The 20,687-nt window shown below is 41.9% G+C and overlaps 1 protein-coding gene across 3 annotated transcripts in view; it reads right to left on the bottom strand.

Annotated features, from left to right (window-relative positions):
• Positions 1–20,687, bottom strand: part of nup35 (nucleoporin 35) — a 21,244-nt gene continuing 557 nt past the window's right edge. Inside the window, exons 1-9 of one of the 3 annotated variants that reach the window (XM_055637838.1) lie at positions 20,538–20,680; positions 16,720–16,887; positions 15,714–15,844; positions 13,867–13,927; positions 12,288–12,429; positions 9,786–9,855; positions 6,054–6,182; positions 4,990–5,151; positions 1–873 (exon numbers count right to left, since the gene is read on the bottom strand). In XM_055637838.1, coding sequence (XP_055493813.1) covers positions 796–873; positions 4,990–5,151; positions 6,054–6,182; positions 9,786–9,855; positions 12,288–12,429; positions 13,867–13,927; positions 15,714–15,844; positions 16,720–16,887; positions 20,538–20,550 — 954 coding nt within the window. In that variant the 5' untranslated portion in view covers positions 20,551–20,680 and the 3' untranslated portion in view covers positions 1–795. Of the gene's footprint in view, positions 874–4,989; positions 5,152–6,053; positions 6,183–9,785; positions 9,856–12,287; positions 12,430–13,866; positions 13,928–15,713; positions 15,845–16,719; positions 16,888–20,200; positions 20,223–20,537; positions 20,681–20,687 lie in introns of those variants that run through there. The other 2 variants (XM_055637837.1, XM_055637840.1) reach the window with 2 other exon arrangements.

Below are 20,687 nucleotides of genomic sequence, written 5' to 3' on the forward strand. Positions count from 1 at the left end.
TCTCCTCCACATATTTTATTAACTGGTCACAAATCACGTTGAATGCCATACAACAATATGACTTTGAAAAATACATTTTCTAAAAAAGATTTACAAAACAATGAATACCAAAAAATACTATCAATACTTAGGAATATGCAGTAATTGAGCTCAATAATTAAAATCTGGAACTTTTTGGCATTCACTAGTAAAATAAAAATTAGATTACCCTCCCGATCATTTTGTGTAACATTGTCAGTTCCACATAAAAAAGACAAATTCTATATTTGTTATTCACGCTCGTGGAATTTTTTCTGCATGTAGAAAGATAATTTATTTTTGCTTGAGAATGCAGATTATAAAATTACAATTGGTGAACTTTAGGACAGATGTTAATTCAAAGAAATAATGTACATGATCTGAAAAGGTTAACACCACTCCCAAATACCCATTGTCATACCAGGAAAATACATGCATCAAAACATTAAAAAGGCAACAATTGGACATTCATACACAATCCATATTATCTGGCAAACCTTTCTTTAATCAGACTTCTTGCAAATGTATGCATTGTTAAACTCTAAAGTGCAAACTATTTACAGGGTGCTTGGTCAGAAAGTAGACCTGAATAAATGCACATCCTTGTACCAACAATAGCAGTGGTTATACAACTAACCAAACTGTATTAGTGCGGTGGGTTTCCCTGTTAATAAATGGTGTCCGTAATTGCACATAAAAATAGAGTTTCAGCACGTATCATTAACCTTGAAAGAAAAAAGTCTATTTTCCAGGTTCTTTAATTGGAGGAAAGCTGAACTACCAACCAAACATGTACTCCATGGCTTTGGAAACAAGAGTCTCATCTTTACGAGGGGTCTGCCTGTCTGAAACTACCTAAATGGAGAGAGGGGAAAAAGGGAAATTAATAATTGATTTAGCCTAGTTACATTTTTAATGAAACAACATTTTCATTTCATTTTCCCACATTAACGTGTGAATTAGGAACAGTAGCAGGAGCCCCAGCCTCTTAAGCTTATCCGTCCCACACCCGTTCTGTAGGGCTACAGCTGATTTGCTCGCCACCTCAACTTCACATTCCCTCCCACCTACCCCCTTCAGCACGAGAGATGCAATAAACGACACAATATTCAGCATGCTTCTGCCACATTTTGATGGAGAGTGTTCCAAAGTCTCAACAAGGGGCGGCACAGGGGCGGCAAAGTTAGAAACATAGAAAAAAAGTTGCAGGAGTAAAAAAAGGGGGCTGAGAGAATGGAGCGGCTGGGCTTGTACACTCTGGAGTTTAGAAGGATGAGAGGTGATCTTATTGAAACATTTAAGATTATTAAGGGTTTGGACACGCTATGGAAATCTGTGGAAATCTTCCTCAGAGGGAGATGGACGCCCGGTTCTCTGTATACTTTCAAGAGAGGGCTAGATAGGGCTCTTAAAGATAGCAGTCAGGGGATATGGGGAGAAGGCAGGAAGGGGGTAATGATTGGGGATGATCAGCCATGATCACATTGAATGGCAGTGCTGGCTCGAAGGGCCGAATGGCCTACTCCTGCGCCTCTTGTCTATCGAATAGGCCGTTCAATATGATCACGGCCGATCATCTAAAATCAGTACCCCGTTCCTGCTTTTTCCCCCATACCCCTCGATTCCTTTAGCCTGAAGAGCTAAATTAACTCTCTCTTGAAAACATCCAGTGAATTGGACTCCACTGCCTTCTGTAGTAGAGAATTCCACAGATTCACAACTCTCTGGATGAAAAAGTTTTTGCTCACCTCAGTCCTAAATGGCCTACCCCGTCTTCTTGCTGGAGAAACTCAGCGGGTGAGGCAGCATCTATGGATCAATGGAATAGGTGACGTTTCTGGGTCTCGATCCTTTTTGTGTTTTTCTTCCGTTTAAACAAGCATCTGCAGTTCCTTCCTCAGCATCTCTCGAGAACATGAATGAATGATATTTTGGGTCGGGACCCTTATTCAACATGAATGATGAAAAACTACATTCTCCCTATCTATCCTCGTGATCATATTTACTGGTGCCTTTCTCCAATTCCCCTGTTTAGTGGTGTATTTAGAACCTCATATTTCGCTTGGGTAGTTTACACGCCAGCAGTATGAACATTGACCTCCAATTTCAGATAGTCCTTGGGGAAGGGGAAGGAGGAGGGAGGTTTCTCTCTCCTTCCCCTCCCCTTCCCAGCCCTCCCGCCTACTGTCTCCGCCTCTTCCTTTCTTCTTCCTGCCCCCTCACCCTCACATCAGTCTGAAGAAGGGTCTCGACCCGAAACGTCACCTATTCCTTCACTCCATTGATGCTGCCTCACCTGCTGAGGTTCTCCAGCATTTTTGTCTACCTTCGATTTTGAATAAGGGTCCCAACCCAAAATATCATCTATCCATGTTCTCCAGAGATATTTAGGAAGGAACTGCAGATGCTGGTTTAAACGGATGATATACACAAAAAGGGTTGATATCCCGAAACATCAACTATTCCTTCGCTCCATAGATTAAACAATTCTTAAACAATGCCCGGTATTCTTAAACTGTGACCCCTAGTTCTGGACTCCAACATCGGGAACATTTTTCCTGCACCTAGAAGAATCTTACAAGAAAAACCTTTTAATCCATATTCCAATTTTATATGTTTCTATAAGATATCCTCTCATCCTTCTAAATTCAAGTGAATACAAGCCCAGTCGGGCTATTCTTTCATCATATTTCAGTCCGCTATCCCGGGTTCAATAGCAATATCAGAGCTGCCAAGTTTTGTCAGAGCATTTCAGTATTCTAGTACCCGAAAATCAGTATTTTGCTGAGGAAATCAGTATTTTTACATGGTGCCGTCTTGCTAAAAAAAATGTTGTTTTTTATGTGCGGACATACGCATGTTAGAGTACAAGAATGCACAACTTTGCTGCCAATTGACATGTCTTCTACGCACCTTACTTGACAGTGCATTAATTGCCATCTCTTTGTATACTTCTGTTTGAACGGTTGCTTCCTGCTTTTAGCACCAGATGATGATGTAGAAGCCATTTTGGAAGCCACCCTCTCTCGCTCGCTCACTCTCCCTCCGTCCTCATATCCATCCCTCCCTCCCTTCCTCCCCCTTTCCCTCTCACTCCCTCTCTCCTTCTCCCTCCCCGAACAGTCTGTGACCCATAGCACTGTGGCCATAGTGCTATGTGTGAAGGCAATAGTGCTCCAGCTGGTAGCGCTATAATTAGAACCCATAACGCTGTTTGTTTAAATTCCCACGCTAAACTGACAGTGTTGTTTAAACCTGGAGCGGGACAGGCAGATTAAAGCTTACAAAAATAATCATCCAGATCTTGAAATTTAAAATACTAATAGATTTAATCTGCTATAATTTTTAGAGTTAAAGTATAACTTTTTATATCCTTGCATTTGTTAAGCAGCAAGATGAAACAGGAAGTTGGGCCAGTTTTTTTTAAATCCGTATTTTACAAAGTAAATCCGTACATCCGTATTCCTATCGCATTTCCGTACAAAATACGGACAATCAGTACTACTTGGTAGCTCTGTAATATCGTTCCTCAAATTAGGAGACCATACTTGCACACAATACTCCAGGTGTGGTCTCACCAGAGCCCTATACAACTGCAGTTGGGCCTCCTTGCTCCTAAACTTAAATCCTCTCGCGATGAAGGACAGCATGCCATTAGCTTTCTTCACTGCCTGCTAGACCTGCATTCTTAATTTCAGTGATTGATGTACAAGCACATCCAGGTCTCGTTGCACCTCCCCTTTTCCTAATCCGATACAGTTCAGATGATAATCTGCCTTCCTGTTCTTGCCACCAAAGTGGATAACCTCACATTTATCCACATTATACTGCATCTGCCATGCATCTGCCCACTCACCCAACTTATCCAAGTCAACCTGCAGCCTCATAGCATCCACATCGCAGCTCACACTGCCACCCAGCTGTGTCATCCGCAAACTTGGAGATGTCACATTTAATTCCCTTGTTTAAATCGTTAATATATATTGTAAATAACTGGGTTCCCAGCACAGAGCCTGACAGCACCCCACTAGTCACTGCCTGCCATTCTGAAAAGAATCTGTTAATTCCTACTCTTTGCTTCCTGTCTGCAAACCAGTTCTCTATCCATGTCAATGCCCTACCCCAAATACCAGGTGTCCTAATTTTGCACACTAATCTCTTGGGTGGGACCTTGCAAAGGCTTTATGATAGTCCAGACACACCACATCCACTGGTTCTCCCTTATCCATTCTACTTGCTACATCCTCAAAAAAATTCAGAAGATTTGCCAAGCATGATTTCCCCTTCATAAATCTGTGATGGCTCGCTGCTCACTCCAGAGCTGCAGACCGGTAGACTGGGACATCGGGAGCTCGCGGGTCCGGGTGGGAGACCGTTTTTCGGAGCTCCCACAACGCAGCTTCTCCAGCCCGTGTTGCGGTGTTGGAACTACCTGGAACGGGGCCGTACATCGCCCGGTCCGGCCTTAAATGGCCGTGGGGCTTACCATCGCCCGCCTGGGGCTTCGACATCGGGAGAGAAATGGTGCAGGGGAGAGAAAAGACTTTGACTTCTATCACAGTGAGGAGGAGATTCACTGTGATAGATGTTTGTGTAAATTGAATTGTTTGTATGTCTTGTAGGAATTGCCTTTGTTTGTATGGCTGTGGAAACTGAGTTTCGTTTGAGCCTCACTGAGGTTCAAATGACATGTAATAAAATATTGTATATTGTATTTTGCAAGCTGCCTCATCACTGCACTCTTTAATGGAAGCACAACTTCCCTACTTTAGCATTCTGTTCCTCTAACCAGACACAATAACATTGTTAGCTTATGATAAGACACAAAAAGCTGGAGTAACTCAGAGGGTCAGACAGCATCTTTAGATAAAAGGAATAGGCGACATTTCGGGTGGAGACCCTTCTTCAGACTTTGTTAGATCACCTAATTAATGGTTGTACCAGCATACAAAATGTTTGCCAATCGCGTACCTGATAGTCGCTGCTTGATGCTTTGTATGCAGCGGCCAAAGGCCTGATTGCAGTATTTCTGGGTGTGCTTGGCGACGGGGCAGGTGTTCCCACAGTGTTGATAGGAGGAGTGAAGACAGAGAAAACAGGTCCGTAATTTCGATCATTTGTCTCCATAACACTCTAATATCACAAAGAAAACAAATGTTTGAAACCATTTTGTAAACTTTAATTCTCAAAATTGCACCAATTACAAATGTCAAAATACTGATCAGGACATTCATACATTATCATAACAAGACTTATTTTCTAAGTGGGAAAGGTACTAAGAGAAGAAAAGAATACCAACAGGTTTTCCTTTTTATCAAATTGCTCTAAAAATCCTGAAGTGTCTGGAAATGATGATTTTTCAAATCCTCTCACCAAAATATCTGAGCAATTTAAAAAAGAAAAACAGGAAAATGGGGAAAAAACATCACACATCGCAGAAAACTAATAATAATAGTGCACTTCAGGCTACTGATAAGTTCTTTACCTTATTTAACAGAATAAATTCCATTAGAGTCTATTTTAAATACGTGTAATCTAGATGCAAAAATAAACTAATAATTCAGGCTAACTTTTATAAAAGCTGGTGCAATAAAATTATTTCTTTAAAAAGAATAAAACTTCCATAAGATGTCATTCAAATATTCAGAAATCCCAACTATTCACCATCCGGCTTTCCAGTTAATATTTCCCCTGCTCATCGGGACGCGTTTCCACACTCCCTTGGAACATATCCGATTCACTAAAAAAAATATTATATTTTGTAACGTCTAAAAAAAAGTGAATTATTTGGGGTATTAATAAAGGTAACATCAAATGGATAGGAAAATCTGTCAGTTGACACAAGAATCTTGAGCATGTCAAGGTTTACTCTATTTATGTCAGAGGCTACATCAGGCAACTCACTGCTCTGCCTACAAGTACTACAAGGCCAAAGTATAATCAATGCCCTTGCAGCATTTCCCAACGTCTCTTCACATTGACCTTCCTGAAGAAACACGCTGACTTCAGTTAAAATCAGTCAAAAGGCAACTTACTTTATCGATGCATGGCTTCACTCCAATCATGATAGACTCGCCAAATACTTTCCCATCTTTACTTAATGCTTTCCTGGCCTGAAGTTTCGATTGATACTGAACGTGCATCCAATTCCCATTGTTTGACATCTGCATAACCAAAACAAAAATCAGATTTAGATGCAAAGTTGAATTTTCCTTGAAGCAGCAAGAGAACAATACCATGTGTTTTTTTTGTTTTTTTTAACTACTTAAGCAAAGATTGTGCTGGGCAAGATGATGTACATGTCCACCGCAGCCTACAAACACACAACTTATACACAGCCTGAACACATGAAACAAGCATTTGAACAGCGGAGGATGGGTTTGCCAACTGCTGCCGTGCTACAATAGACTGTTCTTGACACCAGTTGGAATTTTGCCATATCAAACCCTCGAGGACTACAACGCGATTCAGATCAGTTACAGATTTAATTGGAGAAATGGCAGATGGAGCTTAATCCAAGTATGAGGCACTGCACATGGGGGCGTCAAATATAAGGGTAAATGTATACCTTTAATAGCTAGATCCTTAATAGCATTGGGAGTTTAGGTGACCAAGTCCATAGCTCCCCAAAAGTGGCAACACAAGTAGATAAACAAAAATGCTGGAGAAACTCTGCGGGTGAGGCAGCATCACCTGCTGAGTTCCTCCAGCATTTTTGTCCACCTTCAATTTTTTCCAGCATCTGCAGTTCCATCTTAAACAGAAGTAGATAAAGTATGCATGCCTTCATTGGTTGGGGCATTGAGTATAAGAGTCAGTAAGTTATATTGCAGTTGTATAAAACTTTAGTAAAACTGTATTTGGTGCACTGTTCCATCCTGGTAATCATATCATAGGATGGATGTGGAGATTTTGGGGAGATCGTAAAAGAGGTTTTCTCGAAAGCTGCCTGGATAGAGAATATTAGCTGCGAGAAGAGGTTGAATAAAGTTGAATTGTTCTCTCTGGAACGTTGGAGGTTGAGGGGAGGCCTGATAAAAGTATATATTATGAGAGGAGTAGATGGAGTAGACAGGCAGACAACCCATTTCCCAGGGTGGAAATGTTAAGATCAGAGGGTGAAGTTTTTTGTCTCCTTACAGAGAGTGTGGTGGGTGCCTGGAACAGATATTAGGGCAGCATTTAAGGGGCTTTTAGATAGGCACAGACATGCAGGGAATGGAAGGAAATAGATTGTGTGCAGTAAGATGGCGTTAACGTTGCATCATATTCGCTATGGATGTTATGGGCTGCAGTGACTGCTCATGTGCTGTACTGATTTATGTTCAAATATATTCTAGTTAATGTGATGTTGTTCCTTTTGAGCATCTTATGTAGACACACCCCGCCCAGGCCAGCTGCGGTGTCCTTTCTAAATTTGTCGATTGTAATTAAAACTTCGCCTGTGGTAAAAATACATATATACATACAGTGGCTTGCAAAAGTATTCATACCCCTTGAACTTTTTCACATTTTGTCACGTTGCAACCACAAACGTAAATGTATTTTATTGGGATTTTATGTGATAGACCAACACAAAGTGGTGCATAATTGTGAAGTGGAAGGAAAATGATACATGGTTTTATTTTTGGAGAGGCTACGTTTAGTGGACCCCACAGGCTATTGGAGTGCACTTTTGGTGATTATGTGTGGAAAAGTAACCTAGGGAACAATGAAGAGGACACACAAATATATACTTTTTACTGCAGAATCTAATTCCCAAACAAGTGTACAATTTTGCAAGACCATAGTTCAAATGCAAAGGAAAAAATCTCTACAACAGCAGAAAAATACTATAAATATATTCATATATCTATATCAATGACTGCAATGTAATGCATTCAATGTGCAACATTTGATCAAACTTATCAAATTTGTTTTTAAATGCCGACTCCAGAATCTCTTCTGGTTTTTTAATTTATGCCACGCAAAATAAAAAACCATTCCCAGTGAAAGACAATGAACAAAACACAAAATAAATCATAAACAATGCCTTTCAAACTGACTCGGGAAAATTCAGATGAATTTGCTGTATTTTTCAAAGGGAAAAATTCCAATAGCTTCAGCTTGGATCATGCGAATAAAATCACATTGTCGCAGTCCGCTGCAACTCAGATCAATTAAATTCAGTTCACTGAACAAGTGTTCCAGTTCATTAACTGAATGCACAATTAATGTTTTCCTTATACAAGTCGGAATTATCAAATATATTATGCATACGTATACACATTTTCACCTTACAAATGCTCCTTCCAGTACAGAGCTGCAAAATCTTGTCAATTTCAGTATTCTAGTACCTGAAAATCAGTATTTTGCTGTGGAAATCAGTATTTTTACACAGTGCCATTTTCCTGAAAAAAATGTTGTTTTTTAATGTGCAGTCATACTCATGTAAGAGTACAAGAATGCATAACTTTGTTACCAATTGACATGTCTTCTACGCACCTTACTTGACAGTGCATTCATTGCCATCTCTTTGTATACTGCTGTTTGAACGGCTGCTTCCTGCTTTTAGCACCAGATGATGATGTAGAAGCCATTTTGGAAGCCTCCCTCTCTAGCTCCCTCTCTCCTCTCTCCCTTTCCTCTCTCCCTTCCTCTCTCTCCATCCTCTCCCTCTCTCTCGTTGTCTCCACCCTTCCTTCTCTCCCCCTTGAGCCCACCTTCTGTTCTGTAAAATCAACGCTAATCCCAATGCAACTGCAATCCCACTGGTAACCTTTCACCACTAGGCTTATCCAGAATTTTACCACTGCCTGAAAAATAATCAAAGGCTTAACTCAAGCTGGTAGAGCTATTTTTAGAACCCATAGCGCTGTGGCCGACAGCTCTTCGTTTAAGTTCCCACGCGTTAAACTGACAGCGCTCTGTTTAAACCTGGAGCGAGACAGGCAGCGACTCTGGAGAGAAGGAATGGGTGACGTTTCTGGTCGAGACCCTTCTTCAGACTGAACTGATCTCCATATTTAAAATCCGTAATTAACAACACAAAATTGTACATCCGTATTCTAATCGCATTTCCGTACAAAATACGGCAAATCCGTACTACTTGGCAGCTCTAAGTACACGACTCGTTTACACGTTAAAGAGCTGCTGCAATGAATAGAGCCACAAGAAATTATCTTCCAATTTTTTTAAACGTAAACTATTTGCAAAGCTAAATCAGCTGTCCATGACAGCTATTTTTATAATAATTTATTTATATTCAATATCGTACAAACGATTATCAACATAATACCAGATCAATTTAAAAAAGCCCAAACATATTAATAACTACACTGGTCTGTCACACTTAAATCAATGAGAAAGTAATCACACTTTGTTAGCTCCCAGGGCAATGGGAGATTTGTCATTGTAGAAACATCTAGTTTCAATTTATGCCTAAAGGGAACGTGTTCATGTTTTACGGAAGCGATGACAAAGTTTTACGAGGTTAAAAGTCACTTTCAGAGATTAAAATGTGTGTATCGTTTGAGATAAATGCTCTCAATCTCTTTTTGGCAAATGAGCACAATTCAAAGTGAAATTTGCATTCAACCTACTGATCGCACCCAACCAATTCAATGTCAGAAACATGGCTTAATAGAGGCAATGGAAACATTTGTGTATTATACCAACCAATGAATTATCCCATAACATTATAGAATACATTGATAAAAGACTCCATAGGACAAGCCACATGAAAATTCACAGCGACTAAACAGTTTAATCAGTTTTTAGAAGCTTACCACGTGCTTTAAGATATTCCCATATTGTGCAAATTGGAGGAGGATGTATGAAGCAGAGGCGGGAGGAAACCTGCAATAAGATTTTCCAACCATCATTATCCGCAATAAAGAAAGCAAAAGCAATGCTAGTTTTTATTTTGAGCGGGCTTGTATACAAAAATAGGGATTTAATGTTGAGGCTCTATAAAGTGCTGGTCAGGCCGCATTTGTAATTTTGCAGGCCGTTTTGGGCACCATATCAGAGGATGAATGTGCTGGCTCTGGAGAGAGTCTAGAGGTTTACAATCCCAGGAATGAGTAGGTTATCATATGATGACCGTTTGTCGGCACTGGGCCTGTACTCGCTGGAGTTTAGAAGAATAAGGTGGGATGTTCATTGAAACGTACAGAACTGTGAATGGCTTGGATAGAGTGGATGTGGAGAGGATGCTTCCACTAGCGGGAGAGTCTATGTCTGGAGGTCATGGCCTCAGAATTAAAGGAAGTTTCTTTAGGAAGGAGATGAGGTATTTCTTTAATCAGAGGGTGGTGAATCTGTGGACTTCTTTGCCACAGAAGGCTGTGGGGGACAAGTCAGTGGATATATTTAAGGCAGAGATCGATAGATTCATACTACGGTGTCAGAGGTTATGGAGAGAAGACAGGAGAATGGGGTTAGGAGGGAAAGATAGATCAGGATTGAATGGTGGAGTAGACTTGATCGGCTGAATGGCCTAATTCTACTCCTAACACTTATGATCTTACTGTGCAAGCTATACATTCAATTAAAAACTACAAACATCAACAATGACTAAGTTTTATAAGATTAATTTTGGTCCTAGAATTTGATTCATTTTGCAGATAAATGTTTGCAATTTCAGCATTTACAGTGAGAAAAAAATGTAACCAACCAGATGAGTGGTTTCCATGTTCATTCCATTATTAAAATTAACCAATTGTTCAATCTTCAACTGTCGGCCATTAAAACCAATACAGAAGAGAATGGAAATTATCACAGATTATAAACTAGTCAGTAGAATAGCCTGTGCTATCATAACATTTGATGCCATAAGAATCCTCTACCGAGTTGAAGTTAATGCAAATATTGCTTTTTTATTATTATAGGTAAAATGTGTCATGATATTCATTAAGAATATAACAAACACTACATTTTCTGATTTAACAGTGTCCCAAAAGGTTGATCAATGACGAAATGACAACTCTCAAATTTAAACTGGTTTAATCTGGGGAAACAAGAGAATTCTAAATGGCCCCTGGACAAAATGAGGAGGGGTGCAAATCCATGGAATTTGCATTGAAGGTTTAGCAAACTCACACAATTTAAGACACAGTTAAAGTTCTAACTTAATTTGGAAATAGCCATTTAAATACACTTCCGTGAAACCTCTTGCATCTCTTCTCAATGCATCCTTCTTAATGACCTTTTATTAAGGAAAGTGAGATTGGCCCATTCTGCTCTCCAACGCAAAACAAAGTTTGCATGGGAATATTTGTGAACACATTTTCAAAGGAGATAAAATAGGTCAACAAAGCAGCGGTGATGCAGACTTTGATAAACAGAGTAACAGAATGGCAAACTGAGGGAAGTTATACTGAATTTACGCAAGAAAAAAAAAAAAAACTAGTTGTGCCCAGATGAGTATAGTGCCCTTTCTGGCCAGTGAATTTTAGGATGGGGAAGAATGTTTCTGAAGGGACATGGTAGAATTGTTCCGTGGACAAGAGATTGTCACTCTGTGGGTAGACTTACGTTAATTTACTCGCCCTCAAGTGTCATGGGCTAAGAGCAAAAATGGAAAGAAAAGACCTTTAAAATACTCGATTAACTGGAAGCAGTAATAACTGGACAGTCAATATGTATGTCTAAGACCCAGAAGCCTTAAAGGAGTGGATTTAGCTTTGCAATGAATGCACAACATCCCAAATACCCTGCCGGATAGATTCAGTCATGGCTTTCTAAAAGTTAACTAATTTACTAAACTAAGGTTTAGAAAGATACGAGCCCCAAATGTGTACAAATGGGACCAGTTTAGATGTGGCATCTTTGTCAACATGAACAGGGTTGGGTTTAAGAGCCAGTATGACTCTCATTAAACCTCGGTCTAAACAGGCATGAAATTTAGAAATGACGGTTAAATAACAATCAAATGAAATAAGTATTGATTTAAGGCCAGAGGATATTTTTCACTGAGAACTCTTTTTACTTCAATCACAAAAACACATTATCCGAGATTTATTTTAGTGAAAACAGGTAAAAATAGTTAAAGTTCTTGCCAATTCGCTGAATCCATTAGAAAAACCAGGAACAATTCATCATGCAGTAGTAGAATTAGTGAAAGCAACTTCTGGATTTATGCATTTAACAATACATATGTATACTCCAGCAATCACTGTTCGATTGTCCCATTATAAAGATTACAACATTGTATTGCCTCACCATTATTTGTGGTGCAGATTCATGGCCATTACTACAATTTATAGAGAAAAAAAGATAGTACAAACCCAAAAACTGTGATCCACGTTTCATCTAAATGATCATCCGAAGTGAGGGACTCCCCTTGAGTGTAGAAAGGATCTGCTTGTGCTGGTGAAAGTGTGGACTTTCGGTGATGGCCAATTGTGGTTGGACTAAATACATGACCACCTGATGATGAGAAAATGAACCATCATGTCCACACGCATTCTACAGAACAATCGTTTCACTTTAGGATATACAGAAAACAGCAGCAAGAGTAGACCATTCATTATGAGCACAACTGATCATTTGAAATTGATACTCCATGGCAGCTTTCACCCTTGATCCCTTTAACTTAAGAACATTGTCAGTAGGGTTGAGAGATGGACCTGCCATGATTGAATGGTGGAGTAGACTCAATCGGCCGAATGAGCTAATTCTGCTGCTATAAACTTATGAATATCTAACTCCTCCTTGAATATATTTAAAGGAGTCAATTGCTTTCTGCAGCACAAGAATCCAGTTTAGTTTAAGGTACACAAAAAAGCTGGAGAAACTCAGCGGGTGCAGCAGCATCTATGGAGCGAAGGAAATAGAGGGGGGTCAGTGAGGAGGAGGTGCTGTTAATGATCTTTGCTGATTGAGGAAGTCAAGGATCCATTTGTAAAGGCAGTTGAGTACCCTTCATTGGTGATGTGGATTAATACAGAAGTAGGGAGATTGTACTCCAACATTACTGAAACTTGGTCAGCCCTCAGCTGGAGAACTGTGTGCAGTTCTGGTCCCCATGCTACAGGGAGGATGTGATAGCACTGGAGAGAGTGCCGAGATGATTCACCAGGAATTGCCTGGGATGAGCAGTTCCGTTATGTGGAAAGATTGGTGATGCCAGGTTTGATCTCCCTGGAGGAGAGGGGATATAATTGAGGTACATAGATTTAAAGACGGTGAAATTAGATTTGAGGGGAAACCTATTCACTCAAGAGAGTGGGATGTACCTGAAATGCTCTGCAAGAGTATGTTTGAAACTGGGTCGCTGAGAGCATTTAAGTATCGTGATGAGCACATGAATCGATTAAGCAAATAAGAGGAGAAAAGTTGTGCGTATGTATCTTCGGTGTAAAACAGCATCAGCATGTTCAACTGCCAAATAAAAAGGAACTTCCCATGCCTTTCTAGTCATGAAAACTGTGAAGTTTGTTTATACACGTTTGGCGGCATGGTGGCGTAGCGGTAGAGCTACCACCTTGCAGCACCAGAGACCCGGGTTCAATCCTGACTATTGGCGCTGTCTATATGTAGTTTGAGCCTTCTCCCTGTGACCCATGTGGGTTTTCCCCAAGATCTTTGGTTTCCTCCCACACTCCAAAGACGTAGAGTTTTGTAAGTTAATTGGCTTGGTATTCATGTAAAATTGTTCCAAGTACGCGCAGGGTAGCGTTAATGTGCGGGGATCGCTAGTTGGCGTGAATTTGGTGGCTCGAATGGCCCGTTTCTGCGCTGTGTCTCGAAACTAAACTAAATAAATCAAATTGCCGACACTAAAGGCTTCAAACTACAATCAGGTTCCTGGGCAATAAACCGCATGCTTCAGTGCGCTGATTGTTACATTTGCAGCAAACATACCTGATCCAGGTGTCGAAGCATTACATCCAGACACAGGAGTTTGTAACCTTGTAATATTCCCCTACAATAAAACAAACAGCCAATGATTTGGAAATCTCACAATAAAGAATTCACACAGGAGTATTGTGATGGCGAGGGAAGGGGTGGTGAAATCAAGGAGGGACAAGACAACACCTGGCAAGTGATAGGTGATTACAGGTGAGGGGAGGTCTTGATAGGCAGATGGTGGAACAAAGGCTAGAGATGAAAAGGTGTGAGAGAAGGATACAAGAGTTATGATTTGTGAATCCCTGGGGAAGGAATGTGGGTGGAGGGGGGTTGTGGTTAAGTTGCCCAACACCCATCCCACTATCAATGTTCATTCCGTTGGGTTGTAAATTAACAATGTGAAATAAAGTTTACATAAGGCCTCAATCTGGCAATGGAGGATCAGGGAAGAAAGGTCAGTTTTGGAATGGGAAAAAGAGTTAAAATAGTTAGCAACTGGGAGATCCAGTAGGTCTCGGTGGACCGACCACAAGCGTTTGGTTAAACAGTTGACTAGTCTACATATGGTCTTGCCGATGTGAAGGAGGCAACATCGGGAACACCGGATGCAGAGATCAGAGGAGGTGCACGTGAATCTGTCTCACCTGGAGAACTGCTGGGGTCCCTGGATGGATGCGAGGGAGCAGGTATAGAGACAGGTGTTACATCAACTGCTGTGGCATGGGAAAGTACCTGGGGAGGGTATGGTTTGGGTGGGAAGGACAAAGGAAACCAACGAGTTACGGAGGGAGCAGAATGTGAAAAAGGGGGTGGGAAGATGTGAGTGATGGCAGGATCACATTGGAGGTGGTGGAAAAATCAAAAAAATGACGTGTTGATGCAGAGGCTAGTGAGATAAAAGTTGGGGAAAAACCAGGGGGAATCTATCCTTATTCAGTGAGTTTGGTGGAAGGTGGGTGGGGATATCTAGCTGGTGGTTATTGCAATTTACACCAGGAAGGTCACCAAAACCCAAATGAATAGCTTGTTTTAAATGCTATCCTTAATTTCATGTAAAAGTTAAAGGAAATAGTTATGTCTTGTTTAGCACGGATAGAAAATAGAGCAAACAGCCATCCAACATTGCATCTGAATTAAATAAAATATCAACTGAAATAAATTGATTTATTTTTCCTGTAAAGAAATCAAACTGCTTCTACTCATTTACATTTAAAATTGTATAAACATCACCCAGGCCTTCCTCACTCATAACCACAAAATTGGAGGGATAATCCTGCTGTATGCTGCTGCAGGGAGAGATATGTATCGCAGCCCTGAGCTGCAGAGATATTTTACCCACAAGCAGGCACAAAAATCACTATCAAAACATGGGAGGGGGGAACGACACAATTTCTTGGCGTCCGCACGTGCGCGCACACACATACACATGAGGCTTCGACCGTCGGCCCTGTGGACGGTAACATCGGGAGCTGGCCTGGTTTGTGATCGACTCCAGAAACAGCAGCTTCGTCCGCCCCGAACCGTGGGACTTGAATCAGCCTTTTCATCGGCTGGCGGGGACGTCAACATAGGGAGCCTCGGTCATCTCGACACAGCAGTTTGATTTTAAGCTGCACCGGGCAATGAAAGGCCCAGCGAACGAGCAGATTCAGCCCTTAGAAAACGTCTGATAAAGTCCGGATGACAAAACATGGGGGGGGGGGGAGGGGGGGGGGGGGGGGGGGGGGGGGGGGAATTGTCCCCCACCTCTCAAAGCATGGGGGGGGGGGGGACACACCCCCCCCATCACACACCCTCCCCCCTGTGATTTCTGCCCATGCCCACAAGAACAATCCATGTGCTTGAAACTAGTTCCTTACCAGTTGCCGTGAGTTTAAGGATGCAAGTCCAGCTCTTGACGCTCCCAAGTCATCATAGAGACTACGAACCGGTGGTGCACCACCACACTTATCTTTAGGGGTGGAGACGACTGGTTGGGGATGTGTGCCCCCTAATTTGAAAAAAAAAGGATGCAACAACACGTTTCTCATTTGCAAGACAGCTTTACAGTTAAAACAGTTATAATTTTGTTAGCAGTTTTAGCAAATATATTTTTTAATGGCTAAGTTAAATACTGTGTTTACTGTGCCAGAAATGTCAACCCAAATGCAAGATACGATCCATAGAGCAGACATGAAATTGCTTTACTTTACGGATCAGTAACTAAAAATTTTAATAGGACATTCTTATAATTAAGGATCAGTTTTGTCTTATCATTACCTTCTTTCTTTTTAATAATACAAGAATGAACAAATGTCTGCACATATATTGAAGACTAAGCAGCATTTTACACTGACGTTAGGATAGTATGCAGCTAAAAGCCCTGCTTTTCTTCAAGGGTAACAAAAGCTGATGACTGCAAACCCAGGATTTCTTCCCCTCCTATCATGCTTCTGAATGGACCTTCCTTAAGTCTAGGGTCCACTCTAATGCGCCTCTACCCCTTTGCAGCCATTGAACATTGCTTATGGATCTGATGTAGCTACAATGCTGCAAACTATATTCTGCACTCTGTATCTTCCCCTTTTCTCTACCTGTTGTACTTGAGTTTGACATGATTGTATTTATATATAGTATTATCTGATCTGATTGGATAGGATGCAAAGCAATGCTTTTCACTGTACCTCAGTATACGTGACAAATCTCAAAGTCCTCACTGAAAATATTCTCCAAAAAAAACTAAAATGAAATAATTGCATGTAGACATGACTTTGCCATCAACTTGTACAGTTCCCAAAACTAAAATGCAACGGCCAAGTACAATTTAAGGAACAGACTAAAACTTCAGCATCATTTCTGTCTGTTCCATTTCGTCACACGCCTTACCTCCAAATGGAATTCGTACATCTGTTATACCGGCCAAATTGCCAACATAGTTACGTGCTTGTGGAGTGACTGGAGCTGGTAAATCCCCCATCAAGAAACCAGGCAGAAACTGGGCCCCTCCACCAGGCTTAGGAGACGTTGGAGATCCCAGAGACATTGGTTCAGACGCTATAATTAAAAGCAATGGGTGATTATTGTAAGCAAGTATATAAAAATTATTCAAGCAATTTTCTTTTTAATAAGTATCTCGGCTACCATGTTAAAAATTCAGCAGAGGACCACACAACAAACCTGATGGGCGGGTGTTTAGTTTAGAGATACAGCACAGAAACAGGCCCTACTGCCCACCAAGTCCACGCTGACCCATTCACACTAGTTCTATGTTATTGCACTTTTGCATCCTACACACTAGGGCCAATTTACGGAAGCCAATTAAACCTACAAACCTGCAAATCTTTGAGATGTGGGAGGAAACTAGAAATCCCGGAGAAAAGCTATGCGGTCACGGGGAGAACATACAAGCTCCGAACAGACAGCACCCGTAGTCAGGATTGAACCAGGATCTCTGGGGCTGGGAGGCAGCAACTCTACCGCTGCGCTACCCTTCAGATCGAAACCCCTATCATTAAGTAGGACAAAAGCACCCGATTCATTAAAAGAAACCTGCAAGTTCCCTTTCACACATGGTATATGGCCTATAAATGCACACATGGTATATGGCTTATAAATGCACTTTCATTCCATTAAAGTCGAGTTTATTGTCATAAGCACAAGAACGGCAATGTACAGGTATCTCTACAAACCCAAAGCAGACGTATAAGCCCACACAGCCTTGAGGTGCACCATGTTGATGGTGAGGAGATGTCGATACTCATCCACCTAACTAAGCATTGTCCAGTTCCAAACAGAGTGACGGAGGTCCAGGTCTTTTTGCTTGGTCGTGAGATTGGAGGGGATGATTGTGTAGTTGTAGTCATGATCAGCAGCTTGATGTATGTGTTGCTGTTATCCAGTTTGTCCTGAGCAGGGTGGAGAGCTAGTGAGATAGCATCTCCTATGGACCTGCTGTGACCATACAGATTGAAAAGGAGTGAAGGCAGACTGAAGAAGGGTCTCGACCTGAAACGTCACCTATTCCTTCGCTCCATAGATGCTGCCTCAGCCGCTGAGATTCTCCAGCATTTTTGTCTACCATCGATTTTTTTCAGCATCTGCAGTTCTTTCTTAAACATTTCTGAGCCTGGAGTTGATTCACACCAACACCAACCTCTCAAAGGACTTAATTACTATGAACGTATGCTCTAAAGGACAGTAGCCGAGGAGGGAGGACACCACAATCTGCTTGGACAGCGGTACAACTAGATGCCCTTTCGAAGCAGGTAGGAAACTTGGATCACAGAAACGTGAGGCAGGAAATGGCCTTGAATACTCCAGCCAGTTGGTGCACCCATTTTTAGCTCCTGGCCACGGACGCCGTCTGGTCCAAACACAGTGTGGATTTGTCCTCTTGAAAGATGCTCTGACAGCTAGTGGTAAAAGCTAGCTTCTTCCAGCTTCGGACTATAGTTAAAATAAAAACAATTCCTCCAGTTTGACGACCTCGAAAAGATCATCCACACATTTATCTCCTCCAGCCTCAATTACTGCAACTCCCTTTACACTGGCATTAGCCAATCTTCCCTGTCCCGTCTGCAACTGGTCCAAAACGCGCTGCAAGACTCCTGACGGGTACCCGAAAAAGGGACCACATCACCCCGATTCTGGCCTCTCTCCACTGGTTCCTTGGGCGGTTCCGAATAAATTTCGAGCTCCTTCTTTATGTTTACAAAGCCCTTAACGGGCTTGTCCCCACCTGCATCAAAAATCTGCTCACCCACCACAACACCTCCAGGTCCCTCAGATCGGCCGACTTGGGGTTACTGACCACCCCGCGGTCTAGGCATAAGCTCCGGGGCGACCGCACCTTTGCGGTTGCAGCTCCTAGACTGTGGAACAGCATCCCTCTTCCCATCAGAACTGCCCCCTCCATCGACTCCTTTAAGTCGAGATTTAAAACTCATCTTTACTCACAAGCCTTTCTTGACGTCCTCCGAGGGAGGGCTATATGTATATACGTAAAGTATGAACCACTGTTATATAACGTTGGTACCTGCACCAATGTAAAGCACTTTGGTCAACGAGAGTTGTTTTTTTTAAATGTGCTATAGAAATAAAAGTGACTTGACTTGACAGTGTCCTAAGAGACTGACAGACAGGGCGGTCAGAGGTTGATCAGTGAGGGCTCGTGTGGGTGTGTCATTCCTCTCCTTTACCGTTTTAAACTGGGAAGGGGGCTTTTGCTTTCTTCGGCCTTTCTAACAGTTATTTACAGATCCCTGCCACACTCAGAGTAAAATATGTTTTCCTTGTTTCCTCTAATTCTTTAACCAACTGCTTTAAATCTATGTACTGAAATATCAGTACAGAGTGTGATTTCCACGATGAGATTTACAATGCAGGTTACAAGGAATCCTCCATGTAATACAAGAATTACTAAACTACTCATTTATATCCAGTAGCAAATGAATGCAAAAACCCGAGCATTTATTACACAACCTCCACAGGTTCTGTTCTACCCCAAATTCCTCCAGCAGTTTAATATTTGCTGCAAATTCCAGCATCTGCAGTCTTGTGTCCCCATTATATTTTTTACCACACCTAATAATTTAACTTATTTGTTTTTCAATAAGTCCGTTTATCAATCTCACGTCACTGATCCTTAAACTCAAACACCACACTGGAGTATTTCAGGCTTGTGACAGTTTGGTTTAAATTACTCAAGTTATCCCCATGCAAGACCTTAATACCAAGTGATTAAACTATCAGTCTGGCTAGTCCAATCATGCACTTTCACTTGTATATTTTTAAAAACTGGCAGCTGACCAATAAATATTAAGAACTCCAGTATCAGTACAACTTCTTAACAAAAGGACATCACATGGGTTCTCACAATTTTCCCGGACTTGTTTCAACTTAACATTTCAACATTTTCAGTAAAGTAGTTAATGAGTCATCCAAGACCGAGGGTTTGGGATGATTTCATTTTCCCTCTTCCTTCTATTGTTATGCCCCTGACGGCAGGGCTTTGCCTCTGGGAATTAGCTCTTGGAAAAGTGGGGTCCTACTTTCAACAGCCCTCGGTGCAAAACGGATTAAATGGACACACATACACACGAGTCAGTGTCCAAATCCCAACTGAAACGTCTGCTAGTGTCTAGGCCGCAACCAAGAAATTGTAATCATCTTTATCTTAGCTTGGATCACGAGTAGATCATTAACATTCGGTGCTAATATCTGGATCATTAACATTCGGTGCTAATATCTGGGGTGCTAACATTTGTTGGACTGGAGTGCAATGCACAAATTCGTGATGCAGTCTCACAGATGCAAGCAGAAATAAAAGCACGGAGCAGACGTTAAGTCATGAATACCATGCGCCTACCTAAAATATACCGCCTGCACACAGACAGGGCCGGAGTATGCGTGGTGTTGCATTCCCTCCCCCGGGCCATTGATTCCAAAGATCCTAAAGCAGAGCTCTGTTATAGGATCTTTGATTGATTCTGCGCAGGTACACAAAAATGCTGGAGAAACTCAGCGGGCGCAGCAGCATCTATGGAGCGCAGGAAATAGGCAACGTTTCGGGCCGAAACCCTCCTTCAGATTGATTCTGCGCATTCTTGCAAGCGTGTATTCGGAGTTTGCTGCGGCCTTTGCTCTGAGTTGTTGCACAGCAGAGAGGCCGCGCGCCCGCGCGCTCCGGGCCGCCCGAACCTTACCTTGGAACTCCATTCCCCGGGACGTTCGAGAGTGTTGAGCCCACGTGGACCCGGAGCGCGAGCGGCGCGGCCCGGACCCGCAGCAGCAGCAGCAGCAGCACCCGCCGGCTCTGCAACTACTCCGCCGGTTCTACAGCAACAGCAGCTACC

Source organism: Leucoraja erinacea, chromosome 7, assembly GCF_028641065.1.
Source record: "Leucoraja erinacea ecotype New England chromosome 7, Leri_hhj_1, whole genome shotgun sequence".
NCBI classification, from domain to species: domain Eukaryota; kingdom Metazoa; phylum Chordata; class Chondrichthyes; order Rajiformes; family Rajidae; genus Leucoraja; species Leucoraja erinaceus.